Here is a 25,659-nt window from a genome sequence, read left to right on the forward strand (position 1 = left end):
TTGTTGCTATGGTCTTCAACCAATCAAATGCAGGAATAGACAAATACGGGCGAATCACGAAATACGTTTTTGATACGTCAAAGTAACGCGTCGCGTGCGTCCCATGGGCGTTATTTTTTATTTTTTTCGCCCAGTGGTTTTACACACATAGCTAGCTAATATAAGATAATGTTTTGCAACGGGTACAACACTCCACTTAGGGGAAACAATACGCGTATTATCGTATTTCCCTCGACATAAATACACTGTTATGTTTTAGCCTACAACAAGATTGCGGCACGCAAACACTACACCCAGACCAAATGAATCGAGCTGAATCCAAATGAAGTTTCCCAGGCTTATGAGCCGAGCGCCGATCGTTCAACTGAGCAAAAATGGCGGATGACAAGGTGAGTGATCTAGTGTGTTCTCGGTTTTAAATGCATTAAATTCACGTGATTCGTCAGATGACAGCAACTGCTAGGTAGACGGAAAATAAAGGGTCGTTTCAGCCGCAGTTGGCTGTAAAATTAAGTTACTGTTGCGGGTTACGTTACGTCGCTGTTAACTAACGAGCAAACTTCGAGAAATGTAGCTGTTTTGCTATAGAGGCTCTTCGTGGTCATTTCTGCCAGTGACTGTAACTTTAGGTAACGTCGTGCAGTAACGTTAGCAACCCTAACTTAGGATAACGTTGGAATTGGTACACAGTTTCCTAATATCAATGTGATTTATTTCTTGTATTTTAGGATCCTCTGAGACAGTTAAAGGATCTGACGAAGCTCAAAAATCAGTTGGAGGAGATCCAGAGGCGAGTAGAGAGCGAAGTTTCTGTAGGAATTCCTCAGGTAAGTTATTCAAATGCAGCTGATAACTGACCACACCAGTGCAATAAGTTAAATGTTGTTTAAAGCTTATTGTTGAACGCATTTTCCCTTCGTCTGCCAACCGTGGATTGTTTCAAATATATATATTTTGGATGGTGAATGTATTCAAAAAATGGGAATCCATTTCTCTTAACCGAAGGTGATGGAAGTTTCTGTGTTGACTTTATTTTGTCTTCAGGTTTCCTTAAACATCCTCCTTATGGTTTTGTTTTGTTAAACTCTTGACAATATTATGTTTTTATAATAAGTATGTCCTACTGTAATTGTGTTAACATTGATTCACCCTGAAAATGGTCTTGCTCTTGAAGGGAGGCTCGGTGTTGGGATCGCCATTTCTGAAGGGCTTTCTGGCCGGCTATGTGGTGGCCAAGCTACGCTCCTCGGCCTTCCTGGGAGTGCTGCTGGGAACAATCACTGGCATATATGCAGCACAGAACTATCAAGTTCCCAACATTGAAAGGACCGTGAAAGAGTACATGAACGGCTTCAGAAAAGGACCAAAATAATTGGTGCCTAGTTAAGTCAGTGACATAAAGGGCTCAAAGTGGCTTGTGACAGAGCAGCCCTGCAAGATCTCTGCGTGGACTGGAGAACGGATATAACTGGAATTTCATTGGGGACTCAAAGAAACAGACTGCTGTTTTTATTTGCTTATTTTTTTCTGGGTTCAGTTTAAAGCTGCCATTTAATTTCCGCTTGCATCTGTGTGCCGTTGATGCAAAATGGAAGACTTTGTGCCTACAAGGTTTTAATGCTTGGTCCATCAGATTTCAACAATTGTCGACTGCTGGGAGCAGTTATCTAAGTATGTAAGATTTCTTTTTATTGGTCATGTGTAAAACAGGCCATAATTCCAGCAAATGTCTCATACCTCCTCATTGTTACTTCCCAAATGCATATACAAATTTATACAGAGAATAGTGCATGTATTTTATTATGGATATTTAAATAGTTGAGATTCAGAGCTATTTATTTATTAAAAAAATAGCCAGAAAGTGAGCTTTTTGCACTATAACTAGTATTCAGATTTGTTAGATATTAAGTGTTTATTTTGCAGATTATGATTGTGATGCAGAATGTGGGGCTCAGGTCTCCAGCAAGGATTAGGAGACAGTGGGTGAAAAGGATTCTGTGGGGTGGCCTCTTTGGGCTGATGGTGCTTATTTATGGCTCTCATGCACCACTCATTACTCTCACCAAGGTAGACGGTCAGGTCCCTTTCAACGCCTCGTCATGTGTTCTCATGATTGAGTTATCCAAACTCCTGACTTCTCTGGCGGCTCTCGTTCTAACTGGGAGTACGTCTGCCCTGCGTGCTGCTCCCCCTTTAGTCACTGTGGCCCCCTATGCAGTCCCTGCCATGCTCTACGCCCTCAACAACAACCTGGTGGTTCTCATGCAGGCCTACATGGATCCAAGCTCATACCAAGTCCTCTCGAACCTGAAAATTGCCTTCACAGCCCTGCTGTACTCCGTCTGCCTGGGCAAGAGGCTCCGGCCTTCTCAGTGGTTAGCTCTGGGGCTCCTCATGGGTGCAGGGGTGTGCCACAGTTACAGCAGTCTGGATCTAGGGGACCCTGAGAGGCCTGGAGCTGAGGAAGGTCCCAGGCTTCACATCACAGCTTGGGGGCTTTTCCTTGTTCTGGTGTACTGCTGTGTTTCAGGGCTGGCAGCAGTTTACACAGAGAGGGTGCTGAAGAGCCAGAAGCTGCCCCTCAGCCTGCAGAATCTGTACCTCTATGTGTTTGGTGTGGCCATCAATGGGCTCTCCTCCTCTTTTGGAGCAGGTGAAAAGAGCTTTCTGGAGGGATACTCTAGCATAGTTTGGGTCATTATAGTAGGTCAGGCAGCTAACGGACTGCTGATGTCTGTGGTGCTAAAGCACGGCAGCGGGATCACCCGCCTGTTCGTCATTTCCTGCTCCATGCTAGTTAATGTTCTGTTGTCTTGGGCCGTCTTAGGGCTGCAGCTGACACCGTTTTTCCTCCTACCTGTTTCTATGATTGGACTGGCAGCTTACCTTTACTACAGATAGTAAACCACTGGACCACAATGACCATTGAACTCAGTCCACCTGTCTGTTTCCTTCAGATTCTATTTGTTTTCTGCCTTATATCCATCTGTCTGGAATCCAGAATCCAACACAAGTTTTGATTTGTAACCATATTCCATATAATGTGTGAACGTTTGTCGGCTGAACTCGAGTATAATTTACATCATATTTTAGAATAGAATATTTAATTCTGTCACACTGATGCAAGTCAATTCAAATAAGTCGGGATTATTGTCTCTTCAACATTTCTGAAGAGTGCTGCTTGTGTGATTTTGTTTTGTATTTCATTCTCTACCAAGAACATTGTCAAAGATAATATCAAAGTGTTAAAACCAATAAATTGTTAAAAACTGTTTTATTGCAAATGATTTACATTAAGCACACTGATATATTTATTGTGGTTGGGATAACCGTTCAGCCAAAGGATCACCTCGCACAGCTAGAGTATCCTTTAACGCTCCTAATGCTGTAAAAGAAAAAGAAGACGTTTTGAATGCTAGTAGGAGGAAGGATCATGCCTTGGTATTTCTGCCACATTTAACCTAAGAGGTCAGAGGAAGTTCTATTTATAATATAACAGCCAGTCTGGTAGAAGTTAAGGAACATGCACTGACCTTTACGGAGTTGGTTGTTGTCGGCCTGCAGCTCCTGGTTCTGGGCAGACAGGTAGACGGCATCCTGCACAGCTTCCAGCAGCACGCTTCTGTATCTGCCCTCTGAAACCCTCCTCTGCTCCTCACTTACCTGCCGAAAGACCCCGAACACCTGCAGTACAACACAACACGCAAAAATGGGCGACGCAAGAAAGATCACGGGTTAAAATGCTTCTTATGCTCTTATCTTCTTACATTTTGTAAGCTGAGTTTCATTTTATTTTATGTTTTTATTCACTTTTTTCCTAGTCATGTGTAGAATCTGTTTGACATGAAGTGATCTGAATTTTTTTTTTAAATATTGCATTCACTTCTGTTCCATTTTTGGAAACTGACTGCAGACAGGTATAAAAATGTGTCAAATGTGTCCAATTGTGTCTACCTAAAATACCATCCATCAAGCAGTGAGTCAGCCAATAGCAGCCCCCCAGGTGTGATGTGTCAGAGCTGAGTTATTACATAAATCATCGTAATTAATACCCATCATGCATTGTTTCTAACATTATAAATGTATTATTGGAGATAAGAGCCTCCAGAGGAACAACCACAGTCAGTATCCATATTGGATGTGAGAAAAACCCTAACGTGAGTGAATATACACATTTATGTCCTGTATATAGCCTGAATCATTTATACATCTATGGGTAAAACTAATAATAATAAACTCCAACCTGCAGGCTTTCTTCCCTTAGACCTCGCAGCTCTGTTTGGTGTTTACGATATTGATTCTGCAGGTCGCTCTCAGCCTGTTGGGCCTCAGCGCGCAGGGCCTCTATCTGCAGCACCAAGACCCGCCTCTCTCTGGTCAGCACCAGCAGCTCTCTCTGGGGACCTTCTGTCTAGCAGAGGAACGGACGAAACCATAAAAAAAACCGCAAGGGAATAACATAATTAAGTTCCAAATGCAGCCCACCATAAATCCAGGCTTGCATTAATTCAAACTGACTCAGCATCCTCAGCTAAGATAGATCACAAACTGAATAATGTTGGACAACAGCGTATCTCATTATCTCACCGGTAGCTGCTCCCGAGCCAAGTCGCTCTCCATCTTCTCCACCTCCTCCTGAATTAATCTCCCGTGGTCCTCCTTAAGTTGCCTCCTCTGCTCCTGTGCTGTGCTGTATTCCAACTGAGACTTAAATTGGCAAAATGATTGCGTGGAGTGTGGGTTGCACACTTGCGTAATCATAAATCTTGTTAATATGTAAAATGGGGTATTTGCAGAGCCTTGTCCGCACGTTATCTAATCAGATGTACCGGCATGCACTATCATATTTAATGAATGGAGTGCATTACTTGCTGGCAGAGGTCAAACGTCTCTGTAGCGGCCCCGTTCTTCAGTGTCTCCTCTCGGAGAGCCTCCCTCAGCTGCTGGATTCTTGCTACTCTCTCCTGTACTGTATCTGCATTCCCTTTACCCTCTGTAGATACGGGAAACACACGATATCATCGATGTCCACGTCTACGAACATATTTCACATCACAGTGAATTACCTCTGATATGTTCTTCCATCTCTTGTTTGAGTTGGGCTTGTAAATCTTTCATCATGTCCGTGCCCTCTCGGTGATCTCCGCTGTGCAAATTGCTGTTTGGAGTCCAGCAACTCTGCTAAATCAATGCAAAACACGGGGCTCGTTTCATTATGTTGGGAATACACAGAAGCCGTCTTCATGTTATTCATGTTGTGTGGAAATGTTTACACTTTCAGTAAGAACCTGCGTCTTGGCCTGTATCTTATTTGACTCTTCCCTCCTCTTCTCCCAAGACTGATTTTTTACAATCTGTTGGAGAGATCGCAGAATGTATTTGAGCAAAAGAACTCAATTAGTCCCTAGAAGATGGTGAGAAAACACTGTTTATGATTCTAAATGTGTTTTATGAATTACCTGCAGGTTTTGGGTCAGCTCTGCGAGCCTGAACGTGTTGTGAGTTCCACCTCCCCCCTGTGACATCATCACGGTTCTTTGATCCACCATGTTATCTCTGATCTTTTGCTCAGTCGCCCTGGGACACCAGCAAATGACTGTCGCCTTAGTGACCAAACTTCTCGCTTGTTGGGCCAAAGCTAAAGCGGAGGGGGTCTCGTCATCTAGAAGACCTGATGGATAAAGACATTTGTAATGCTCAAAGGATTATGGGTAGGTGGGAGTGGCTCGGCCCGGAGGAGCGCTACCTTGAGGCTGGATACAGTAGATGAGGGCTGTCCTGCTGTTTCCTGTTAAGGCCTCGTTTAGGAGGAGAGGGAGGATCTTGTCACTTGTTGTGGCTCCACATTGGGTTTGGTCCACGACCTTCACTAATGGGCTGACTCTGGAAAGTATTTTCTTTTTAGTATGCTGTTTTTAATATACCTTACTATTTTATACAAACAGGAAAAGTTATAATCAAACTGCATCTTTAAAAATGCCAATTGAACTCCAAAAAGTCTGAAAAATGTTTAATTTAACTTTAATAGTTATTTTTTTGCCTTTCACCACCACATCAAGCTGCAAGTCTCATTATTTGACTGCTAAAATAAATATGAATGTAAAGAAATATGTATGAAAGCTGGCTGAAATAAAGTCTTTCCACGGTCGAACATCTTGCATGACTTTGATAATAACTGTGTTTACATAGGAATCAAGTTAAATTATTGCTGATTTCCACTGCAGATATTTGGGCCTGTCAAACATTAACAGTAAGGTAGATTAAATCCAGCATGAACAAGAGCAAAACCCTGAAACTGAAGCATTAATCATTAATTTAATTATTTACACCATTGCTTCCTACTGTGACATTTCCAAAAGGGATAAAATATATCTTAAAGGTTAAAAGGCTTTATGTGTGTTACCTAATGCGTTGGTACTGTTTTAAAAGCATTTCCTCCTCCAGCATAACTTGCTCTGCCTTTTTCTCGCAGCTCTTTAACTCCCCAGCATCATCAGTCAGAACGGTGCTATAACACTTAGCTGAACACTGAGCGGACGTCATTTTTCGTCCTCTGGCCCGTGTAATTGATAGCTCACTGCGTATGAGAGTATGACTGACCCCCTGAGGTCAGTCCTGCTGGCTCCTCCCGCCAGCCTGAACAGCTGCAGTCTGCTGCGGCAGACCTCGGACTCCACCTCCTCTGGATGAAGCTTCCACTCGATGGCCACCGAGAACAGGGAACTGCATCTGAGGGAAGCACACACACACACACACACACACACACACACACACAGACGACCCTACAATAACAAGTCCATTTGTTCATAAAGCAACTCGATGTGTACGACAACCAGACGAGCGAACGCAGAGATAAATTTGCTCCGTGACAATCCAATCACTCATGCTGCAGTAAGACACAGCTCTATTGTTACTAATCCATGCAAAGTCATTTAGTTAATGGATTACATGGCAGGCGTCTATTTGACGAGTGCTTTACCTGCTGCAAACGGAGCCTGCGTTGGCCGTCAGCGTCTCCCTGCATGTCTCATAGAGAGCAAAGGCCTCTTCTGCCGAGCACACACACACCTCACATAGACCCACTACGAGACTGGGAAAACAAGCAGTGGTTTACACTCAGTGCAGTCAAATACATCAGTGGTCGTCAGCTGAACTCACCTTCCAAGGACAGGGTGTTCCACGAGTTTAAGAGTCTTTCTATTGGTGCTCAGGAGATCAACGGCACTGCCATCTGGATAAAACTGACATTGACGAACATCAGAAGTTATTCTTGTGTCATCTGTCCGATACGATGTATGGCGATGTTACGAAATGAAAAGGACAAACCTGAAGGAAGGACGCGGTGATGAACAACTCCTCTTTCACTTCTGCCACACAGCTAAACAGATCTGCCAAGAGCTAACACAGAGTCCGGAGTGAGTAGTGATAGCTAATAAGGATATCTTATATTAAGTCTAGTGGTGTTTTGGGCTCCACCTGCTTGATGATACTGTGGTCAATCACCGTGCTAATCTTCTCTGTGGAGGCTCCACATATCAGCAGCGCTCCATTATAACCAGCAGATATGGACTTAGATAGAGGCTGCAGGAACTCGGGCTGGAAACTCTGCAGATTTATATTCAGACTTTTAGTTTGCACACGGCCCAGAAACGTGAAGATGATTAGCGGAGTATGACAGTCACACTGGTTTGCATCCGAGTTAGGAAGCTCTTTTGTACCTGGATGTTGTCAATGGTCACAACGCGGTCGAAGCAGAAGGACTTTGCTTCCTGATTGGAAAACACATTTCTACAGTGAGGCGTTTCAGAAAACACATTTCGGACTGTAGATGAAGCGTATTCAAATGTTTTACCCCATTCTTTCCCAATTTGTAGTCCACACCACGTCCTTCTTCACCAACAACTAGACAGTCTTTACCCAAACACACACACACACACACACACACACACACACACACACACACACACACACACACACACACACACACAAATCAATACAAATCCCCAGCGACAGCGTAGCAAATGTACAGATTTTACATTTTGTCCTTGCTTTACCTGGGATTGCAGTAAATACAACTCCCACTTGCACAGCTCCCTCGCACAACTGGAGAAACATGGAAATTAGTTTAAAAAAAAAAAATCTTTACACACTGATTGATAAAAATAAAGTACTTACAGGTGCATTCATGTTCACAGTGGCCATCCGAATGCATATGTGTACCACAGCTTCTGGTCTTACACAGCTACCTGGGTTTCATTACACTGCACTGAAATATTAATAAGCCAGAATCTACTTTCGCTGTTCTGGTTGATGGGGTGCAGTTACCAAGATGTAGGTCAGGTCACAACTGTGGGCACTGAGCATCGAGTCATCAGATTAAATTTGAATCATCTAGATGTACAAAGATCCTGCAATATGAAACAGTGGTAAAATGTGTGTTTTTAGAAATTGCTTTATACTTCATTACATTTCAACTGGATAACTCAAAAAGTTGCCTTTCAAATACAGTAAATGTGGTTAAAAGTTGTAACTAATGACCTTTTATCAATGGTATTCGAGTTTTCTAATGGTTTATAATGATATATAGATCAGTTATAAACCATGAATAAGAGCAAATTATGGGTTGCTGCTTAGCCTTTTTTGCCAGTGCAGTTATATATTATATTGGTCATCTATAAATAAATACATAATCAATTGTCAACAAATTTATTTTGGTCCAGATCGTCTGCAAAGGCAAGCATCCAATCAGCAAAAGGGATTTTCACAACCTGGCAACCCAAAACTTATTCTCATTATTGCTTAAAAAAGATATACAAGTTCTATAAAATAATCTGTTTACCACTAATAAAGCTAGTAGTTAAACCCTTTAGGCCTCATTAGAACATGCTGCCCAAACAGTGTCAGGCAGAGAGGACAGTACTGGTCGGCTTCACACATTTCAGGATTCAAATTTATTCCCCTGCTGGTCCACTGAAAGTCTTGAGGGAAGTTATTCATAAACAAACATGGCTGTGCTGTTCAGGACAACACCTGTTTAATTTATCGGGCCGGCAAATTCTCCTCCAGCCGACTCGGAGAGGGGAGACATGAGCTGGTTATTAGACAAATGTAGCTGTTTCAGGGTCTGTGGTGGATTGTTGAATACCTCCAGAAGAATCATAAATTCAATCCAGATCTTCCAGAGATGTAGAGAGCAATGAATCAATCTCTGTGAGCGACTTCATAGTGGGCCAGAGTGGATAGTGGTTCAATGGAGAAACTATTCCTGCTGGAGTCGAGGTAGGTGAGGGCAGGTGTGAGACGGGAGGGAGCCGAGGTTCTCTCAGATGGAGAGATTTCAGATACTTGAATGAAAGAGAGGAGCAATGTGCAGTTTTAATTTTAGATGCTTTGGGGAACTCTGGATACCCTAAGAGATGGGCAACTTCCAGAGTGGATGAAATTATGTTAATTCTGTTCAAACTTTATCTAACACTTGGATAGAAGAATATAACCATCTCAGATAGGCCACCATCTGTTCGCAATCTCTCAGCTTAAGCTCTAAAGCATAGAAACACTTTGTGAGTTTGCGGAAGCCACAACGTTGTTGCCTGAAAGTAGGAGAATCAGTCTCTGATTCAGTGCCCTGATTGAAAATGTTGATTTTATTAGCAGATCCTGAAAAGACATTTTAAAACAGAATCAATAATACATTTTAAATGCATCCTGGTATCATTAAAGATATCTTGAAAAGCTTTAGATTTGACCCTCTGGAACCCAAAGAAACTGCGTATATACTGTTGGGGAAATGCTGATTTCTGATCCAAAAATAGAACATTTTATTTTTTCCCTTGTTCCACCTGGATTTGTGTGTGGTATTTTCGTTGTGGTGCTGTACAACCGTCTTCTCTCCAGTCGAGCGTTCAGTTAGCAGGACCAGCAGATATTCTTAATGTTAATGAAATTCAAAACTTAGTGCTCGAGTGCTGTGTGGGGGAAAGCGGGTGTGATGAGTGGTTTTAAATCCATGTACAAAGGAAGTGATAATTAAAGGCGAGTGCAAAATTGAGTCCAGTGTGCTTCAATGAAAAATGAAACTTAAAAAAATGAAACAGATGGCAGGACTACGTGACCAGTGCATCCAAGTTAATTTAGTCCTTTTGTCTGTATAGCTTTGGAAAATGATTTGATGGATTGATGTGTGTAATAATGCAAAAACAGTTTGAAAAACTTTATTTAGCCTCCTGAAAATAATTCATAGAAAAGTCACTTCCTCATATGTTCGCAATCTTTTTTAAAAAGGTTAAACCAAATTACAAAAAACTATCTACTAGCCACGCAGATAGTTTGTATTTGATTTAGTCTGGGTTTTGGTTTTTGTGCTCACAGCCTTTAAAATGAATCCCTAACTTCCTCTCTGTTGTGGAAGTGTTCCCATCCCTCTAAATAACCCAAAGACTTCACTGTGCTTCCGATTATAATATGTCCATTATCAAAGTCACAATGTACATGTTTCTGGAAAGAGTCTGGCTCTTCATATTTTAAATGTAATGTAACAATTCTGTATTCAAAAACAAACTTAAATTCCCCTCCTTCCATGCCTAGATACCAGTAGAGGTAAGTGAGAAAATACATAGATGATAGTAATATCTAGGTGGAAATATCAATGAGAACATTTAAAAAAGTATTGGTTATAAAAGACAAAAAAAAATACAATTAAAAATGAAAAGCAATGCACTGCATCAGGCCTTGATTTCAGGCAGCCAGCAAAAATGGTTGAAGTGAAATCACATGGAAGAGCACTAACTAATCAGGGATTAAAATCATTGCTGCGGCAGGTCTGCGTTCAGATTAACATAACTTTCTCCGTCTGCCAAGCTTGATGAAAAACAACGCTTTGCTTCACTGATCTGTAAAAAAAAAAAGAACACACATGGTAATGCGTAATAACAAACAAATGTGGATAAACATCTAAATTATTTTTTGCAATTGCTAAAACTATTTCTGAAACCAGGTCCCTTTTTGTCAAAACTGCCAAAAATCTCTTCAAAAAATGTTATTTTTAAAAACACCAATTAAATGGTTCTTCCCACATGCCAACGGTACACAAGCATAAAACATTAAGCTTATTTCTCAGTGATCTAATTGATTACAGGTGTTTTCACAGGTGCATTATGGGTGCAGGTGATTGAGAGTGGTAATGTTGGAGTTTTAGTTTCAGTTTAGCACATCTGGTCAAGAGAAAGCCTTCATGAATCAATAATTGAGCCACAAGTACCATTTTTTTGTGTCTTGGCAATTGCAAAACAAAAATTAATCAACTAAAAAAATAAATTATTTGAAGCGCTCACCACTCATCAGCGCTGAAGGCCTTCTGCAATGGCATGGGCACAAACATCTTGCGGCGAGGATGAACTGAGGCAAAGAAAAATGGGGCAATTATCGTTCATCGTTCAAGCCTGGCATGAAAAGGCATTGCATCAAAACCCCTTTCAATCCTCGTCTCCTACCTCTCCGACAGTCGGGGCGGCCGCGGATGCTGGTTCCCGGGATGGGGGTGCCAGTCTGGTCCACACACCAGCAGAAGCCGGTGGGGGCCCAGCACTGCATGGGCTTGTAGTGGCCTTGCTCGTCACACTGGGGCTTGTAGGCGCCGATCTTGGAGGCTCCAGGTGCTGCCTCCATCTGGCATTTGGTCTTGATCACAGTGGCTGAGGGATGGGAAGCGTGGAGGACGTTAAAAGACTTGTTTGCTGTTTTAGATACTTACTGCAAAGTTACAGTGATAATGATTTGCTTATTTTGTGATAAAAAGATCGATACCGCTATCTTATCTACCCCTTTTAATATGAAGCTGCAGCCAACAGCTGGTTAGCTTAGCTTAGCACAAACACTGGAAACGGGGGGAGACGGCTAGCCTAGGCTGTGTCACTTCAAGAGCTCACTCGTTCTTTAAAAAACAGATTTTGGTTAAATAAGCTTTGGCTACATACACACTGCTTCTGCAACTGTCAATGTTTATCTGTACTTGATACAAATAATAAATACATATTGCCAGTGATATATTACAGCCAGAGTCCTTAAACCCCCTTCTGGAAATCTAGGAAAAAACACCATCTACTGTCACAGCACCAAACAAACATTAACCAAATACTACAATAGAAAGGAAAGAAAGTTGCAGTAACCTGACTGAGCTGTTGGGGGTGCAGGAGTCTGCTGGGCCATCTGGAAGATCAGCCAGTAACGCATCCATTGGTCAAAGCTCTGTGAAGTGTAGAAAACAGGGAGGAAAATTAAATGAAATACACTTTAACATAGTCTATCTTAGTTTTAGTGTCCATGTACACGCGTGTGAGGCTTTACCTGCCATTCACTCTCATTCATGTGCTGCTTCAGGCTCTGCAGGTTGGCGAGGAAGGTCTCGTTGAACTGCGGCAGCGGGGAGTCCTGCTCAAAAACGCGAACAGGGTTTAGTGACGACACAACAATCAGCACAGGGAGGAGACGCAGGATGCAGAGAGTTCAACGTACCTTCATGAGATCCTTCAGCTGCATCTCCACGCTGACGACGGCGTCCTGCAGTTTCTGGTGGGAGGGAACAGAGGAGTTAAATAGTGCATGCTTGAATTTAATTCACGTTGAAATCTATTCATTTGTTATATAAAATCGAGCAGTCTTGAACAAATTTGCTGTCACCTAGATAGAGTGACACGCATTTTATTTTTTAAGAAGCAGGTGTAAACCTACGGCCTGGGGGGTTTCGGTTTCAGTCATGGCATCCTGGTCTAGAGCGAAGTCCATCATCAGAGGAAGGCTGTTCATGGCCCTCTGCATCTTCACCGGAGCTGAACACAGACAAACAGATTGGTTAGCGAAGAAAAAATATGACCGAAACAAAAGAAATAAAAGCTAATGAACAATGAATACATTATTTGTTGTTTGTGGTATAAAACAGAATAAATGAACACAGAAATTATTAATAAAAACGTCTAAAGGATGCTTTTAAAAGGATGTGTTTAATGCTGGATTATATATTTAATTTTATGGTAAATCCATATGATTCTGCTTGAAATGATGAGATCAACATAAGAATAGCAGCTACAGGTTTCATATCAAGTTCCTTAAAGCAGACTCTCACTTCCCTGTCACCTCCCTAGTCCTCCAGCTTCCTCCTCCTGTCTGACTTCACTATTACTCATTAGTGACACATCCCTCGGCCCACCATAGGGTGAGAGCAGCCTGGTATATTTTTTTATTTTGATTTATTTGATAGGAATAGTGCACAGCTTCTTTGCTATAAGCTCATTTCCATCTGTCGTCCCTCTGTTCAGCAGGTTCCTCTCGCCCTGTCTGATCATCGGGACTCTCACGTCTCCTTTTACCTTGCGATGAGCGTGTCAGCTCTCTGCCCAATCTGTCAGAGTTTTTCTGCAGTGAGTGGATCTGCTGTTTCTGGCCAAACACCATGTAGGCAGTGAAGACCTGGCTGGCCAGCAGCAGGCATGCCAGGGTCGTCAGGCCGGCCACCTTCAAGGCTCGGCTATTGGAGCCACTGAAAACGGGAAATAGAAAAATACGCGAGGATAAAATTTCGGGTAAATTCAGGTTTTTACAAAAGTGGTGTTTATGACATTTTTGGAATGTCTGTGTATATATGTGTATATGTATATATGTGTATATATACATATGTATGTATGAAACTGTCCTGTGATACACAGCCAGTAAGCCTTATTCTCCATTGCTCATAATCAGCCAATAGAATGCGAGCATCACTTGTTACCAGGCAGATGCCTTCCCATGGAGGTACTTTCCATTTGAGGAAGTACACACAAAACTATTATTTAACACCCATTTCAAAACTATAAACAGGTGTTAAATTATTGTTTTAAAAAGGTCACACATTTACTTATTTCATAAATAACTTTGCAACAGTGAAAAGTGAAACACACACTACAGTAAACAACGCAATCGTGTCTAATTAGGCATTTATACTCTGTTGTAATCTTAAGAGAATATTATTCTAACTAAATAAATAAAACATTATTATGTTTCATACACTCATAAATGAGATGTATACATAAACTGGAATATAAAACTCCGACGTTTTCTGCCGTGATTATTTATTAGCCAATAGCATGACGTCGTCACCAGTTACTAGGCAGACGACTTCTGTCAAGCGGCCGATTTGCGATTTAATGTCGGGCTACTTAGATGCGTAGTTATTAACATGTTTAATGTTTAACATATACAGTGTTTGAAAACAATAACTAAATCCACTTATTTCAGGAAGTAATTTGATGCAAAAAGACATCAACACTATTTGTGAAAAACAGACTATATAAACACAATTTAAAGAAATATATAAACTTTTTTCCCCCCTGCAGGCTTTAATGTAGGCTATAGTAAAAAGTTTTAACTATGATATACATTTTTACTGCAGCTGCACACAAGAGGAACAATAACTTTATTAGCAACGCTAAGAATTTGGAGCTACGTCACGATGATATACGCCAGGTTCATCTCACCCTCTGGGACCTCCAGGGAGAATGAGGGCATCTTCACTGCCCGCCAGGCTGCCTCTGGCCAGGGGAGCGTCTTCTGCAGGCTGGGCCATCTCTTCGGGTCAGGGCAACGAAATGGGTGAAGTCCGACGGTTCCCTTCTTTAAACGGTGGGAGAAACGAGGAAGCAGTACCAGGACAGGTTCTTCAGAATAGGTGAGAGGATGTAGAAACTCTCAGCCTTAAAGGCGCTGTGGGATGGCTCAGTGGACCTGCGAGGGCTGTGATTGGCTGCGATTATAACATCATCACTTGTTGCCAGAGGCAGACAATAGTGAAGTTTTGAGTTTGTTTATGGCCTCAATTTCACCCAAATTCTTTTATTGTATATTATATATTGTTTTTGCTAATTCTAAAAGGTAACTTGGGCTATTCAATCAATAAAGATTAAATACTGTTTAAATATGTTTAAATAGTACTATACTTGTATTATTAGATAAGGTATACTATAAATACTTATAATACAATTTTAGTTTAGCTAAAAAGTGTTGGACAGGGAAAGGAATATAAGCAAACAAAGGCAAAAATGCAAATAAAGTTATTACTCCTACATCTAACAATAACAGGAGAGCAACGACATATATAACACTAAAATGCAATTTTATCAGTAGTAACAATGAAAACATGAATTGTGGTAAGAATCTATACATGCATTTAAGAACAATATGTATACCATTATTGTTCTTAAATGCATCAATTTGCTTTAGTTTATGTTGGCCACTGGCTACTTCCTGGAACAATAGAGGCAGACCGCTTCTTCTTTTGTACAGTCTAGGTGTTTTCCCAAACTACAGTTCAAATCTAATTAACAGGAGCCACATGTTAAACTAGTCTGAGTTCTGTTGAACATCGCATGGACAAAAACAAAAAGTGTGTTTTCTTGCCTGTGCTTCGTGTGATTTTGAGAGATTCAGGTTGTTTGTCTCAAAAGTGAAACAGAAAGACGTTCAGCCATATTCAAGCCAGACAATGATGTAAGTTTCTAGAAATCTCTGAATCAAACAGCCATGTCAGCCGAATTCAGAGAGACGCTCAATTCCAGCAAAAGCGTGTTGATGATAAACAGGTGGAAATTAAACTGTAAAGGGGGGGAATAAAAGCTTAAAATATTGAAAAATACAGTGGTGTTTTATTTGCAAATTAAAAAGCACCGACAATATTAGTTACACTGTAAAAATTATTGACAACAATTACAAATCTTTATCATACAGTCCAGGAGATTAGTACCATCATTGCTGTTATGCGTTATCACTTAATACTTTATATGGAGAGACTCAGTACCTGTGTACTACAGCTGGCAGTGAGAGGAATGAGAGGAGACCATCCGAGCGACGAAGTAACCCAAACTCCCCTCAGTACAACACTGACGATTCACACGATGGGAACGGGCTGATGGAGAGTGTAAACCCAAACACATTCAATAATTTAGGTCTACCGAGGGCTGCGGATTATGTACATTACAAAGTCAGGAAATAAAAAGGACCAACATGTGCATTGTTATTACATCAGAACATTGTACAAAACTATTGCAATAAGAGCAGCTTTTTGTTATCTATGCTCGACATCTAGTTGTAGTGGTAACACCTCGACCGACAACCGAACGTCTGTATGGTCTCACTGGGCATACTGTTGAGTTTGCCTGGAACCTTCAAAGGTTCCCCCCCCTCGGAGACGGCGTCTCCACCCCCCCAAACTTAAACACATCTAATAAATGAAACAAAATATACAGTTTTGACAACAAAAAAAAAAAAAGAAAAAGGAATCCAATGCTGAAAACAGATTTGAAACGCACAATCTTGCTCTGTACACTATCTGACTCTCTCTGACCACAGTGTGTAATTAAACATACAGTAGCTAGCTTATGATCTTCTTCACAGATTGTAGTAGGAACCTTTTTATTTATTTATTTTTTTTCTGTTAGTGTGCTTTCCAGTAACCTGTATGTTCAGAATCGATGCTCACATGAGTGCCTTAAATATTGTGCTTTCAACATCTATCCTACTGCTCGAGCCGATTTACTGGTCAGGGTCTGACTACAGAGGAAGGCCGAGCCCGACAATCCGCTCTTCTGTACATCTGGCCTATGTGAGAAAACTGAGCTAAGATGTTTAGTTTTGGTACATTCTACAATAATGCATTGCTGTCAGCAATAAAAGACGCGTTAAAACAAAAATCGGTGAAAAGAAAACATAAAAAAAGAAAAAAAAGGAACCCCCCTTTAAAAGTCCATGTGGTGATATTGTAATGAAGATTCTGTCCCGGCACTTGGAAATGTGATAACTAGATTCTACCAAGGCCTATCATGTAAGGCTACAACATGCAGCCCGAGTCAAGACTCCAGATGTCCCACTCTCCTCTCATACACTTACTTATGTCCATTTGCCACCAATGTCTCTCTGTCAAACAGGCTACAGTCAAAGTTACGTTCTCCGTTTTTAATCCAGACACCACAGTTCATAGCTGGAGACACGTGAGATGTTGTGTTCATCTTTTCCAAAGCTGAAACTCTGAGGACCGCTCATGCTTCAGACTTTTTTTTTTTTTTTTTTTTTTCTCTTCCTTTGAATTTCAAGATGAAGTTCATGCGAAGAAGAAAAGGTTTGATTAAGGAGAGCAGGGATCTGATTATCAAACACTGACTGGAGGTCTCCTGTGCCATCACGGAGCCTTTCCTTCTTCTGCAGGCCCACGGCGGAGGCCGTCATCAGGACGTCCGTGGTCCTGGTTTGTCCTGCAGCGGAGCAACAGCATCTCGGGGGAGAGAGAGGCAGAGCACCGTCAGCTGCTGAAAGCAACTACGCTCTATTCTTGCTCATCATTCACCGTCGGCCGGTTTCGCTTTGGGAAGACCACAGTTCAGTTTTGAGTTCTGGTCGGACATCCCATCCTCAAATTTTGATATATTTCAGTCCCTTTCAAATCTATTCGGGATCTTCAACGTTTCGGGCCCCTCGGCCAGAGTCCCCCCCCGCGGGGTGGAGTTCAGTGTGCGGAGTTGTGGTCTCCCCCTGTGGTGCTGCTACCTGGTGTGGACCAGCTCTTCTCGAAGCCAGCTGGGCAGCGGCTGACCCATCCTGTAGAGCAGCTTGGACAGCTCGATGTTGTGATCCCTATAGTACTCCCTGAGGAACCCCTGGGACTGATGGAGACAAAAAGGAGGAAAGCTGAATCATCTTAAACATTGTCAAGAATGAAAATTAAAGCCAAAACATGAACAGATGGTAAAATTATTTTCATAAAAGAGAAAAGTCATACCTCAGGGTCCATATCAGGGTACCTGCGCCCTTTACTCTTCCCCAAACACTTGGTCTTCCCTCCCTCCAGCAGCTGACACCAGAACCCTTTTTTAGGGTCGAACCTGTAGCAGATACATTATTGTGAACAATAGAATCCTTAATTTAGAGTGTAAATCTACTTTTACCAATCACCACCATCCTATAGTTACATCCAAAAACACACAATTACTACAGTTACTTTGTGGCCAATATGCCTTTTATTATTAGGTAACAGGGATGTTGCGGCTCACAGCTGGCGTCTTTACCCCTAAGCCTCAAACATGTTCTAAAAGGAAGGCCTTGCAACAGATGTTGGTTTCTACAACAAAACAAGGAGCAGAAACCGCCAATCAAATGAATACAATTAAGTCAAACATCTGCTTTGTTTCATTTCGCATGTGAAACCACACTTGTCTGGGACCATACACCCATGGTGAAAAGTCATCCAAGTTATTTAAAGTGAGGGCCGATACTCACGCTAGGATCTTGTGGTAGTTGATGACGTTGACCAGGGCCAGATACTTCTGGATTTTATCCATGATGGAAGCAGGCTCCGTCTTCAGCATCTGTCCATCCAAGACTAACAACTGGGTGAGACACACAAATGGTACCCAAATGTCAGAACAGGAGCAGACTTGTAACAGCTGTGAGAAAAAAACTCACATCATTAAAATTGTAATATTGTCACAATGGCTCCTCTTCCCTCATGGTCAAGTGGATTTAACACTGCCTGTAAGCACTGTGCAAAGTAAATAAGTCTCCTTTACCCCAAACATTTCTGGGGAAAAAATCACAGCCATAAAAGCTTGATTTACACAGAGGGGGAAGTTTTCACCTCACAAAAACACCCACAGTACCTGGCTGGAGTGGTAGAAATTGAGCCAGCGCTCCAGGTGGATGGCGTACCAGCCTGGCACCAGACAGCGGTTCTGGAGGACCCGTAGTCTGACCGGTGCGTCATGGCCTGCGGTGATGACGTCATGGAAGGAGTATTTCAACGCCACCGGGTCGTCGTGAGCTCTTTGGTGCTGCAGACAAGAGAGGATAAGTCTAAATTCCTAATTATGTAACAGTGGTGTGAACTTTTCAGAGTCATGACATTGCGAGTCATTAGTCTGGTTCAAGGTTGCCCGTGACCCACCTGGTACCAAGAGTACGCTCTGTCCGCCGGGTTGATGAGGATGGTGACGATCTTGGCTTTGGGCAGGAGAGCTGCAGCCCTCTGGGCGGCCACCTCGGAGTCAAAGTAGTTGGCACTCTTCTCAAAGTAGTAGTCTGAACTGGTGTTGGAGGGCAGGGGGAAGTACTCCATATACCTAACACACAAACACACACACATAAAAAGTGTTACAAGTAGCCGGAGGTCCAATTTGCTCTCTGTAGAAGAGGGTACTTTCTCTGGACAGCTTTTCATCTCGAATACAGGGGGGAAAAAACATCTAGCAGCATGTACAATGTTAATATTTGGGCAACCCACTCACATAAATATCAAGCCTGCCAAACAAATGTTGGAGTCTTTGTGCTCTGATGCATGAAGCTTCTCATTGATGCAGGTTTCAAATAAATTGGAACTACAGAAAACTCTAAACAGTGAATGTCGAACTAAATAGATGTTAATTGTCTGGCTGAATTTCACTAATGAGTGTATTGTGCTCACAAACGTATTGTGCTCACAAACTGAAGTGAACGGAACACAAAAAAAACAAATCAAAAACAAAGTTAAAACCATAAAATCACGTAGGGCTGGACAAAAAACAAAATCTGTTATCACAATATAGGTAATTTCACACGGTAAAGCCTATTTTTGTATTCTCCATTGTGAATGAAATACTTGACAAATGGAAAATATGGAGTATTTTAGTGTACAACTACCACAACATAACGTTTTAAGTGTAATTATAAAGAAATTATATCCATAAATATTGCCAGCTATATGTTTACATGCAGGCAGATTCACAGTAACCTTGACTGAAGGATAATAAAATATCATATTTAATTATGACCCAGTCCTAAAACTAAGCACAACTCAGTAATTATATGACAATATGCGACATTTCTAAAATATGGCTTGTTAAATGCGCTTGGTAGCTGGTAGTGTGTCTGTGACCTCTCTTACCAGTCAATTCCTCGGTGGTAGTTGTGCCCGTTAAAGAACTGGATCTCCTCGAAGGTCTCCTTGCTGGGGTAGTTACTGGTCAGGTCAGGGTGCATGCCAAGGAACAGGTAGAGCGCTGTTGTCCCTGAGAAGCACAAGGAAAAACGAGTGGTACAGACAAGACAAAAAGGGAGAGAATAGAGAAAGAGGTTTAAGGGAGTGCATATTCTATATATATATGAACTAATTAATTAAAACGTGGGAACAAGTTGTATCTCGTTCGCTCAATTTAGTAAAACGTGGCCTCAATATATATTTTTTTCTCTGGCTGGCCTCCAGGGCTCCGTACAAACGACTAATAACATGAGAAGACTTCTGCTGAACTCAATGATGAACTTCTGATCTAATCATTTCCAGCTTTATCCTGTAGGGGGGGTTGTAGCACCGCGTCTCACCTGTCTTCTGAGGTCCGATGACGAGCAGTTTGGGGAAGCGGTCACATGTTTTCTCTTTAGACCAGATGTCCTTGTGCCTTTTGTCCTCACAAGGATCCTGTAGCCACAAACAGATAAACAATCCTTTTGTATTAAAAGTGCCGTTCCTATGGAATTCTAACAGATATGTCAATTAACAGGAAAAGAGAAAGCAGGTTGTGTCCCTCAGACACTACAGTTCACCAAGGAGAGGCATTTAATAAAATATATTTCGTAATGACATTGCGTTAAAAGAATGTATTACTCACTATCAAAGTCATTATTACAAACGACTCAAGCTATTGCTGTTTAATGTCCTATTTTTAAGGGACACCATGTGTACCTGTACAGTACCGGCGTCTGCTACATTGTGTCATTATTGCTGCATTCCATAACTGAAAAGCTGTTAAAAATTACTGAATGCACATTTAATATGCAATAAATATATAAATGAATCATATCATCATCACCTGCCAGAGTGGATCTCTCTCGGAGGGGAAGAGGCTGAAGTACTTCTGAGCCAGCTGAATGGGAGGCAGGGTCTGCATCTTCAGGTTGGTCCACGTCTGGAGGAACATCACCAGGCTTTTAAAGGTGTACAGGCCGAGGCGATCATTCCCGTAGTTGGACAGGTGGGTCATGAAGATACTAATCTGTGAATGGGAAGGAACGAGCAGAGCAAAGGGGATGAAGATAAACTCAATGTGGCGTACATTGAGTGTTACTGGTATCATTAATAATAATAATAATAATAATAATATATGCTATATTAACTTTGAGCTGAAACAATCAGTCAATTAATTGATTTGAGAACAGACATTTTTCTGGCTTCTTCAGAGAATTTTATTTGTCATATATATGCATGTATATGTATTATTTTCACTATTGATCTGCTTAAACAAACTACTGTAAGTTGTCATATTGAGCTCTCAACAAGCATAATTCATATTTTTGCTATATTCTGACCTAAAAACCAGCAATGCTACATTTTTTAAATTGTCCAACCACAAAACAGACCAATGAAAGTTTCTAGCAGCAGTCGCTTAGTTTAGCATGAAAGTCTGACACTGACAGACCGTCCCCTTCAGGCCTCCCCCCCAAAATGATCATTATGATATAGACACGGACGGCGAGATTCTGTGATATAGACACGGACGGCGAGATTCCGTGATATAGGCACGGACGGCGAGATTCCGTGATATAGACACGGACGACGAGATTCCGTGATATAGACACGGACGGCGAGATTCCGTGATATAGACACGGACTGAGAGATTCCGTGATATAGACACGGACGGCGAGATTCCGTGATATAGACACGGACGGCGAGATTCCGTGATATAGACACGGACTGAGAGATTCCGTGATATAGACACGGACGGCGAGATTCCGTGATATAGGCACGGACGGAGAGATTCCGTGATATAGACACGGACTGAGAGATTCCGTGATATAGACACGGACGGCGAGATTCCGTGATATAGACACGGACGACGAGATTCCGTGATATAGACACGGACGGCGAGATTCCGTGATATAGACACGGACTGAGAGATTCCGTGATATAGACACGGACGGCGAGATTCCGTGATATAGGCACGGACGGAGAGATTCCGTGATATAGACACGGACGGCGAGATTCCGTGATATAGGCACGGACGGAGAGATTCCGTGATATAGACACGGACGGAGATATTCCGTGATGGAAACAACAAACAAGGCTCTTTGTTAGACTCCTGTGGAGCGTTAAAGTTTTTAGATATAATCGATCATGAAAATAACCATTACTTGACCACCTATATTTAAGCCAAGTATAATGGATTTTGATCTTATCAACATTACGGCAGCACAACCATTAAAGCTTCAAACGTCTCAAGCTAACAGTTTTAAGTGCGTCCTCGAACAATAGTCTGGCACCTGACCATCCACCAAGCCATCCTTTAATGAGGATGACACAAAAACAAGACTTGAACAAAGGGGTGGGTTTAAAAGGTCACTAAGAAGAATGAAACTATCTGCAGGGTGACATCTGTTGCAGATATTTTAATAAAAGCAACTTCTTTTTTTTATCAAAGCAAGCTGACGAATGTTGCTCCATAAAAGAAGCTTTCACGGGAGTGTGAAAGGAGAAAGCACAATGCAGGCATCGCAGCGTGTGTCGCTGACTAGGCCCTTGTTTAAATTTCAATTTACACGAGCAGTTAAATGGGTTTCCCAGTGTGCGAGACAAAAGCTGCGCTGTGTGGACGTGTACTTGACTCACAGGGTTCAGCAGAACGGTGAGGAAGAGTTCTCCTCCATTGATGAGCTTGTCCAGTTCATTCGGACTGCCTGGGTAGTCTTTATAGAAGATGGTGTGTGTGAAAAGACCACACGTCTGCCTGGGCAGCACCTGTGATACAAACACAAAGTTACCACCCACAAAAAGAAAGAAATAGCAAGAAAAAAAAAAAAAATCCACACAAACATTAAAAAGGAATCACAAAGAAATGCAGACACACACACTCACACTCACACACAATCAGCTCTCCACTGAGAGCAGATCCGTCAGTACTCCAGGCAGTTACCCCACACATTGTTTGCTCTCAATAACATTCATATTATGCAGCTCATCTAGCCAAAGCAAACCCCTTATTCACTCTGAGTCTATATGGAAATTCATGGAAATGCGTTTACAGTTTGGAGTGTCAGGGGAACTGAATATCAATCATCAGTAAGCAGCGGAGACTGTCCATTCAGGCTGCGGTGCTATCTGAAGGACGCGAGCAGAGCTCTGAGACCACACAGGCCGACTGAATGCCAACACTACAAAAGGAACTGGACCGAGGCGCCGCGGCTCCCTATCAGCGCTGAAGGTCAACCTGGGAAATAAACACATACGATTCTTCCCCCTCTTCTTTTGAACCTCTAGAATGTAATCTATTCAACTTTAATTCCACTCTCATAACTATGTGATTCACCTTGCGCTGTGAAGTTGAGGAGAGTGGAGTTTTTTTTAGGGGGGGGGGCTGTTGACATTTCAGTGATTGTTGCCGACGATAGTCTTCGTTATGGTGCTGGGGCTTGCTGGCCAACACTTCTCAAACAGGTGTGCCTCATGTGCAACTGGTTTCATGTAATACGTCTATTTGATATAGCACCTTTTACAGACAAAGTCACAAAGTGCTTCACAAGATGTTAAAATAAGCAGGCAAAGAATAAAAACCACAGGAACTAGACTACACCGCCATCCGACACTCGGTAGAATAATAGAGCATCCCGGCAACACTAATGAGATAACTGCCTAAGTGATGCACGCTAAATGAAAATAAGATTCTGTGCGGTATCTTTCGGGACAAGAGTTAAGAAAAGCGGAGGCGGAGGGGAAAGGAGGATGATGGACAAATGCAGGATGGAGAGTAGCCGCCAGCAATGAGAGAATAATAAGTACAAAAGGACTGGAGGAGGTGGAGATGGAGGGATAATTAATGAATGAAGGATAGCATATGGAGATGGAGAAAGAGGAGGCTGAAAGGGATTATTAACTGAAAAGATAATGGATGTAGAGAAGACAAGTGGAGGGAAGGCGGCGGGGCCAGAGGTAACGAGATAACGAGGCCTTATGGATGTCCAGTGTGTGTGTGTGTGTGTGGGAAGTGGTCTTACGCTGATGCCGCTGTGGATGAAACCTCGCCGGAAGCGGGCCGGCTTCAGGTGTGGGTACTCCTCCGTGCTGGTCACCTTGATGCCCCACACCTTCTTCCAGGCGTCGTAGAGCTGCATGTGGACGGGGTAGACGCCGGAGTGGTGGGGCGCCACCGCGTAGCCCATGTTGGTGGGGATCCCATGCTCCTGGAAAAACATGAGCGAGATTAAAACTTTATAATACAATTCTCAATATGTTCATATTTATGGTCAGCATGCTTTCTGCCATTTACTGCATTTAAATTCAGTCATTATACAGGGTTTTTGGCTGCACTGCAAACAGTTAACACCTTCTTGTATTCCGAACAAAGAAACTGTTCAAGTAGTGTTTGCTGTGGTATTAATCCACAGTTGCTGTTACCGTGGTAACTCCAGGTATCATCCAAAATCAACCAGGACTGAGACCGCACAGGTTACCCATACAGACACCTTGCCTGAGATTGCCTATTTGAACAAGGAAGATGGTCTGCGCTGCGCTCGCTCAGAGATGTGATCTGACCTTCGCTCCTGTGACTCACCATGGCAAATTTCTTGTTGAGCAACATCTGTTCGGCCAGCACGGACTGGTTGTGAAAAAGATGGGGCTGCATGTGGCTCCACATGTGAGGGAACCACCAGAACTCCTTCACGAAGGACAGCAGCAAGTCGTCGCCGAGGTCCTCCTCGTCAGATCCTGGAACGTGACGGAGGCGGTGGAAAGTGAGTGAGGAGGAGGAGGCGGGAGATGAGGGGAGGTGAACGGGGAGGAGGAGGGCGATGGGTGAAAAAGGAAATGGAAGAGATAAAAAATGGACAATGACAAAGCAGAGGCAGAAGTGAAATGGGATCAGGGAGGAAATGAAAGTCAGAAGCATGTGAAGCATGTGGGAGATTAACGGCAGAAGAAATGAAGTCAGGGCATGTAGGAGGATAGGAGGAGCAGAGACATTTAAATAATGCGACTCAAGACGTACGACGTGTCATCTCTTTTAGTTTAGTGTGTGTTCTTCTGCGGGAGCAAAAGGTTCTCTTCACATCTTACCAGCGTGAAAGAATTTCCCTGAGAAGCCCAGATTGAAGGTGAAGTTGGGCACATGGGTGCGCAGCTCCCTTTGTGTCTCCAGCAGGGCCTGAAAACAGTGGAAGGGGAAAAAAAAGAAGCTAATGCATTTTTTTTTTTGCTCATACTAGTGCATAAGTGCATTAATGAGGATGCGTGCACACCCGGGCACGTGCATGCCTACATCCATATTTCATTCTGCAAGTTTTCTTTGGGTAAACATTCAACATCCACTCCCGCTTGCCTCACTCCTCTCCTCCATTCTGTTTGATATCTTCTCTCTCCTCTGATTCGGGTGTTTGTTTCATTTGATCTCCACGCTGGAGGAGACTCCCAGCACACGCCCTCTCTCACGCTCACAGATTTCTCCGTCTTGTCGGGGGGTGTGATTCATTCCCTAAAAGCTCGCTGTTGCATTGCCAGCGAGGAGGGCTTGATGCTTCCCCCGTGTTTTTGCTCCCCCCCCCCCCCCATAGCCTCTGCCTCCACATGCGAGGGGGTCTGTTCTGCTCTGAGGGGACGCAAGCAAGGAGCTTTCAACATTCTTTGTATGT

The 25,659-nt window shown here is 42.5% G+C and overlaps 5 protein-coding genes and 1 long non-coding RNA gene across 8 annotated transcripts in view; 3 read left to right on the top strand and 3 right to left on the bottom strand.

The window, feature by feature from the left end:
* The first annotated feature begins 343 nt into the window (after window positions 1-343).
* LOC311013646 (SLC35A4 upstream microprotein-like) lies at window positions 344-1,383 on the top strand. The gene is made up of 3 exons (XM_084009776.1): window positions 344-389; window positions 729-827; window positions 1,175-1,383. Exons 1-3 carry the CDS (start codon window positions 375-377, stop codon window positions 1,370-1,372), a joined length of 312 nt encoding a protein of 103 aa, XP_083865902.1. The 5' UTR covers window positions 344-374; the 3' UTR covers window positions 1,373-1,383.
* A 390-nt stretch (window positions 1,384-1,773) lies between these two features.
* On the top strand, window positions 1,774-3,261 carry LOC311013645 (putative UDP-sugar transporter protein SLC35A4). Its single transcript, XM_084009775.1, has one exon. It carries the CDS (start codon window positions 1,927-1,929, stop codon window positions 2,899-2,901), a length of 975 nt encoding a protein of 324 aa, XP_083865901.1. The 5' UTR covers window positions 1,774-1,926; the 3' UTR covers window positions 2,902-3,261.
* Window positions 3,260-8,365, bottom strand: LOC311013644 (uncharacterized protein). 3 transcript variants are annotated; one of them, XM_084009773.1, is made up of 18 exons: window positions 8,176-8,365; window positions 8,055-8,103; window positions 7,853-7,911; window positions 7,719-7,769; window positions 7,477-7,605; window positions 7,327-7,398; window positions 7,159-7,241; window positions 6,980-7,090; window positions 6,601-6,729; window positions 5,747-5,883; window positions 5,460-5,671; window positions 5,289-5,354; window positions 5,067-5,178; window positions 4,869-4,993; window positions 4,588-4,707; window positions 4,244-4,411; window positions 3,534-3,684; window positions 3,260-3,385 (listed from the first exon to the last, which is right to left on the bottom strand). In XM_084009773.1, the coding sequence occupies exons 1-18, from the start codon at window positions 8,200-8,202 to the stop codon at window positions 3,312-3,314; spliced, it is 1,875 nt and encodes a 624-aa protein (XP_083865899.1). In that variant the 5' UTR covers window positions 8,203-8,365; the 3' UTR covers window positions 3,260-3,311. The 3 variants fall into 3 exon arrangements, with proteins under 3 accessions (XP_083865899.1, XP_083865898.1, XP_083865900.1); XM_084009772.1 differs by having other exon boundaries at window positions 5,067-5,181; XM_084009774.1 differs by lacking the exons at window positions 3,260-3,385; window positions 3,534-3,684 and having other exon boundaries at window positions 4,248-4,407; window positions 5,067-5,181.
* A 56-nt stretch (window positions 8,366-8,421) lies between these two features.
* LOC311014115 lies at window positions 8,422-10,091 on the top strand. Its single transcript, XR_014597227.1, has 2 exons — window positions 8,422-8,988; window positions 9,113-10,091. It is a non-coding gene; the product is annotated as an uncharacterized lncRNA (long non-coding RNA).
* cd74a (CD74 molecule, major histocompatibility complex, class II invariant chain a) lies at window positions 9,625-14,705 on the bottom strand. The gene is made up of 9 exons (XM_084010514.1): window positions 14,505-14,705; window positions 13,362-13,531; window positions 12,727-12,824; window positions 12,511-12,564; window positions 12,343-12,426; window positions 12,165-12,243; window positions 11,490-11,690; window positions 11,331-11,394; window positions 9,625-10,889 (listed from the first exon to the last, which is right to left on the bottom strand). Coding segments are annotated over exons 1-9 (840 nt in total). The 5' UTR covers window positions 14,594-14,705; the 3' UTR covers window positions 9,625-10,888.
* A 943-nt stretch (window positions 14,706-15,648) lies between these two features.
* The window catches only part of ndst1a (N-deacetylase/N-sulfotransferase (heparan glucosaminyl) 1a), a 38,823-nt gene continuing 28,812 nt past the window's right edge, over window positions 15,649-25,659 (bottom strand). The window contains exons 4-15 of the mRNA XM_084009031.1: window positions 25,088-25,175; window positions 24,585-24,739; window positions 24,028-24,213; window positions 22,646-22,774; window positions 20,853-21,035; window positions 20,365-20,461; window positions 19,931-20,054; window positions 18,956-19,130; window positions 18,672-18,842; window positions 18,292-18,401; window positions 17,795-17,897; window positions 15,649-17,678 (exon numbers count right to left, since the gene is read on the bottom strand). Of these exons, the coding sequence (XP_083865157.1) occupies window positions 17,559-17,678; window positions 17,795-17,897; window positions 18,292-18,401; window positions 18,672-18,842; window positions 18,956-19,130; window positions 19,931-20,054; window positions 20,365-20,461; window positions 20,853-21,035; window positions 22,646-22,774; window positions 24,028-24,213; window positions 24,585-24,739; window positions 25,088-25,175 (1,641 nt within the window). The 3' untranslated portion in view covers window positions 15,649-17,558. The remainder of the gene's footprint in view (window positions 17,679-17,794; window positions 17,898-18,291; window positions 18,402-18,671; window positions 18,843-18,955; window positions 19,131-19,930; window positions 20,055-20,364; window positions 20,462-20,852; window positions 21,036-22,645; window positions 22,775-24,027; window positions 24,214-24,584; window positions 24,740-25,087; window positions 25,176-25,659) is intronic.

The sequence above is a fragment of the Eutrigla gurnardus genome, assembly GCF_963514095.1.
Source record: "Eutrigla gurnardus genome assembly, chromosome: 5".
Taxonomy (NCBI): domain Eukaryota; kingdom Metazoa; phylum Chordata; class Actinopteri; order Perciformes; family Triglidae; genus Eutrigla; species Eutrigla gurnardus.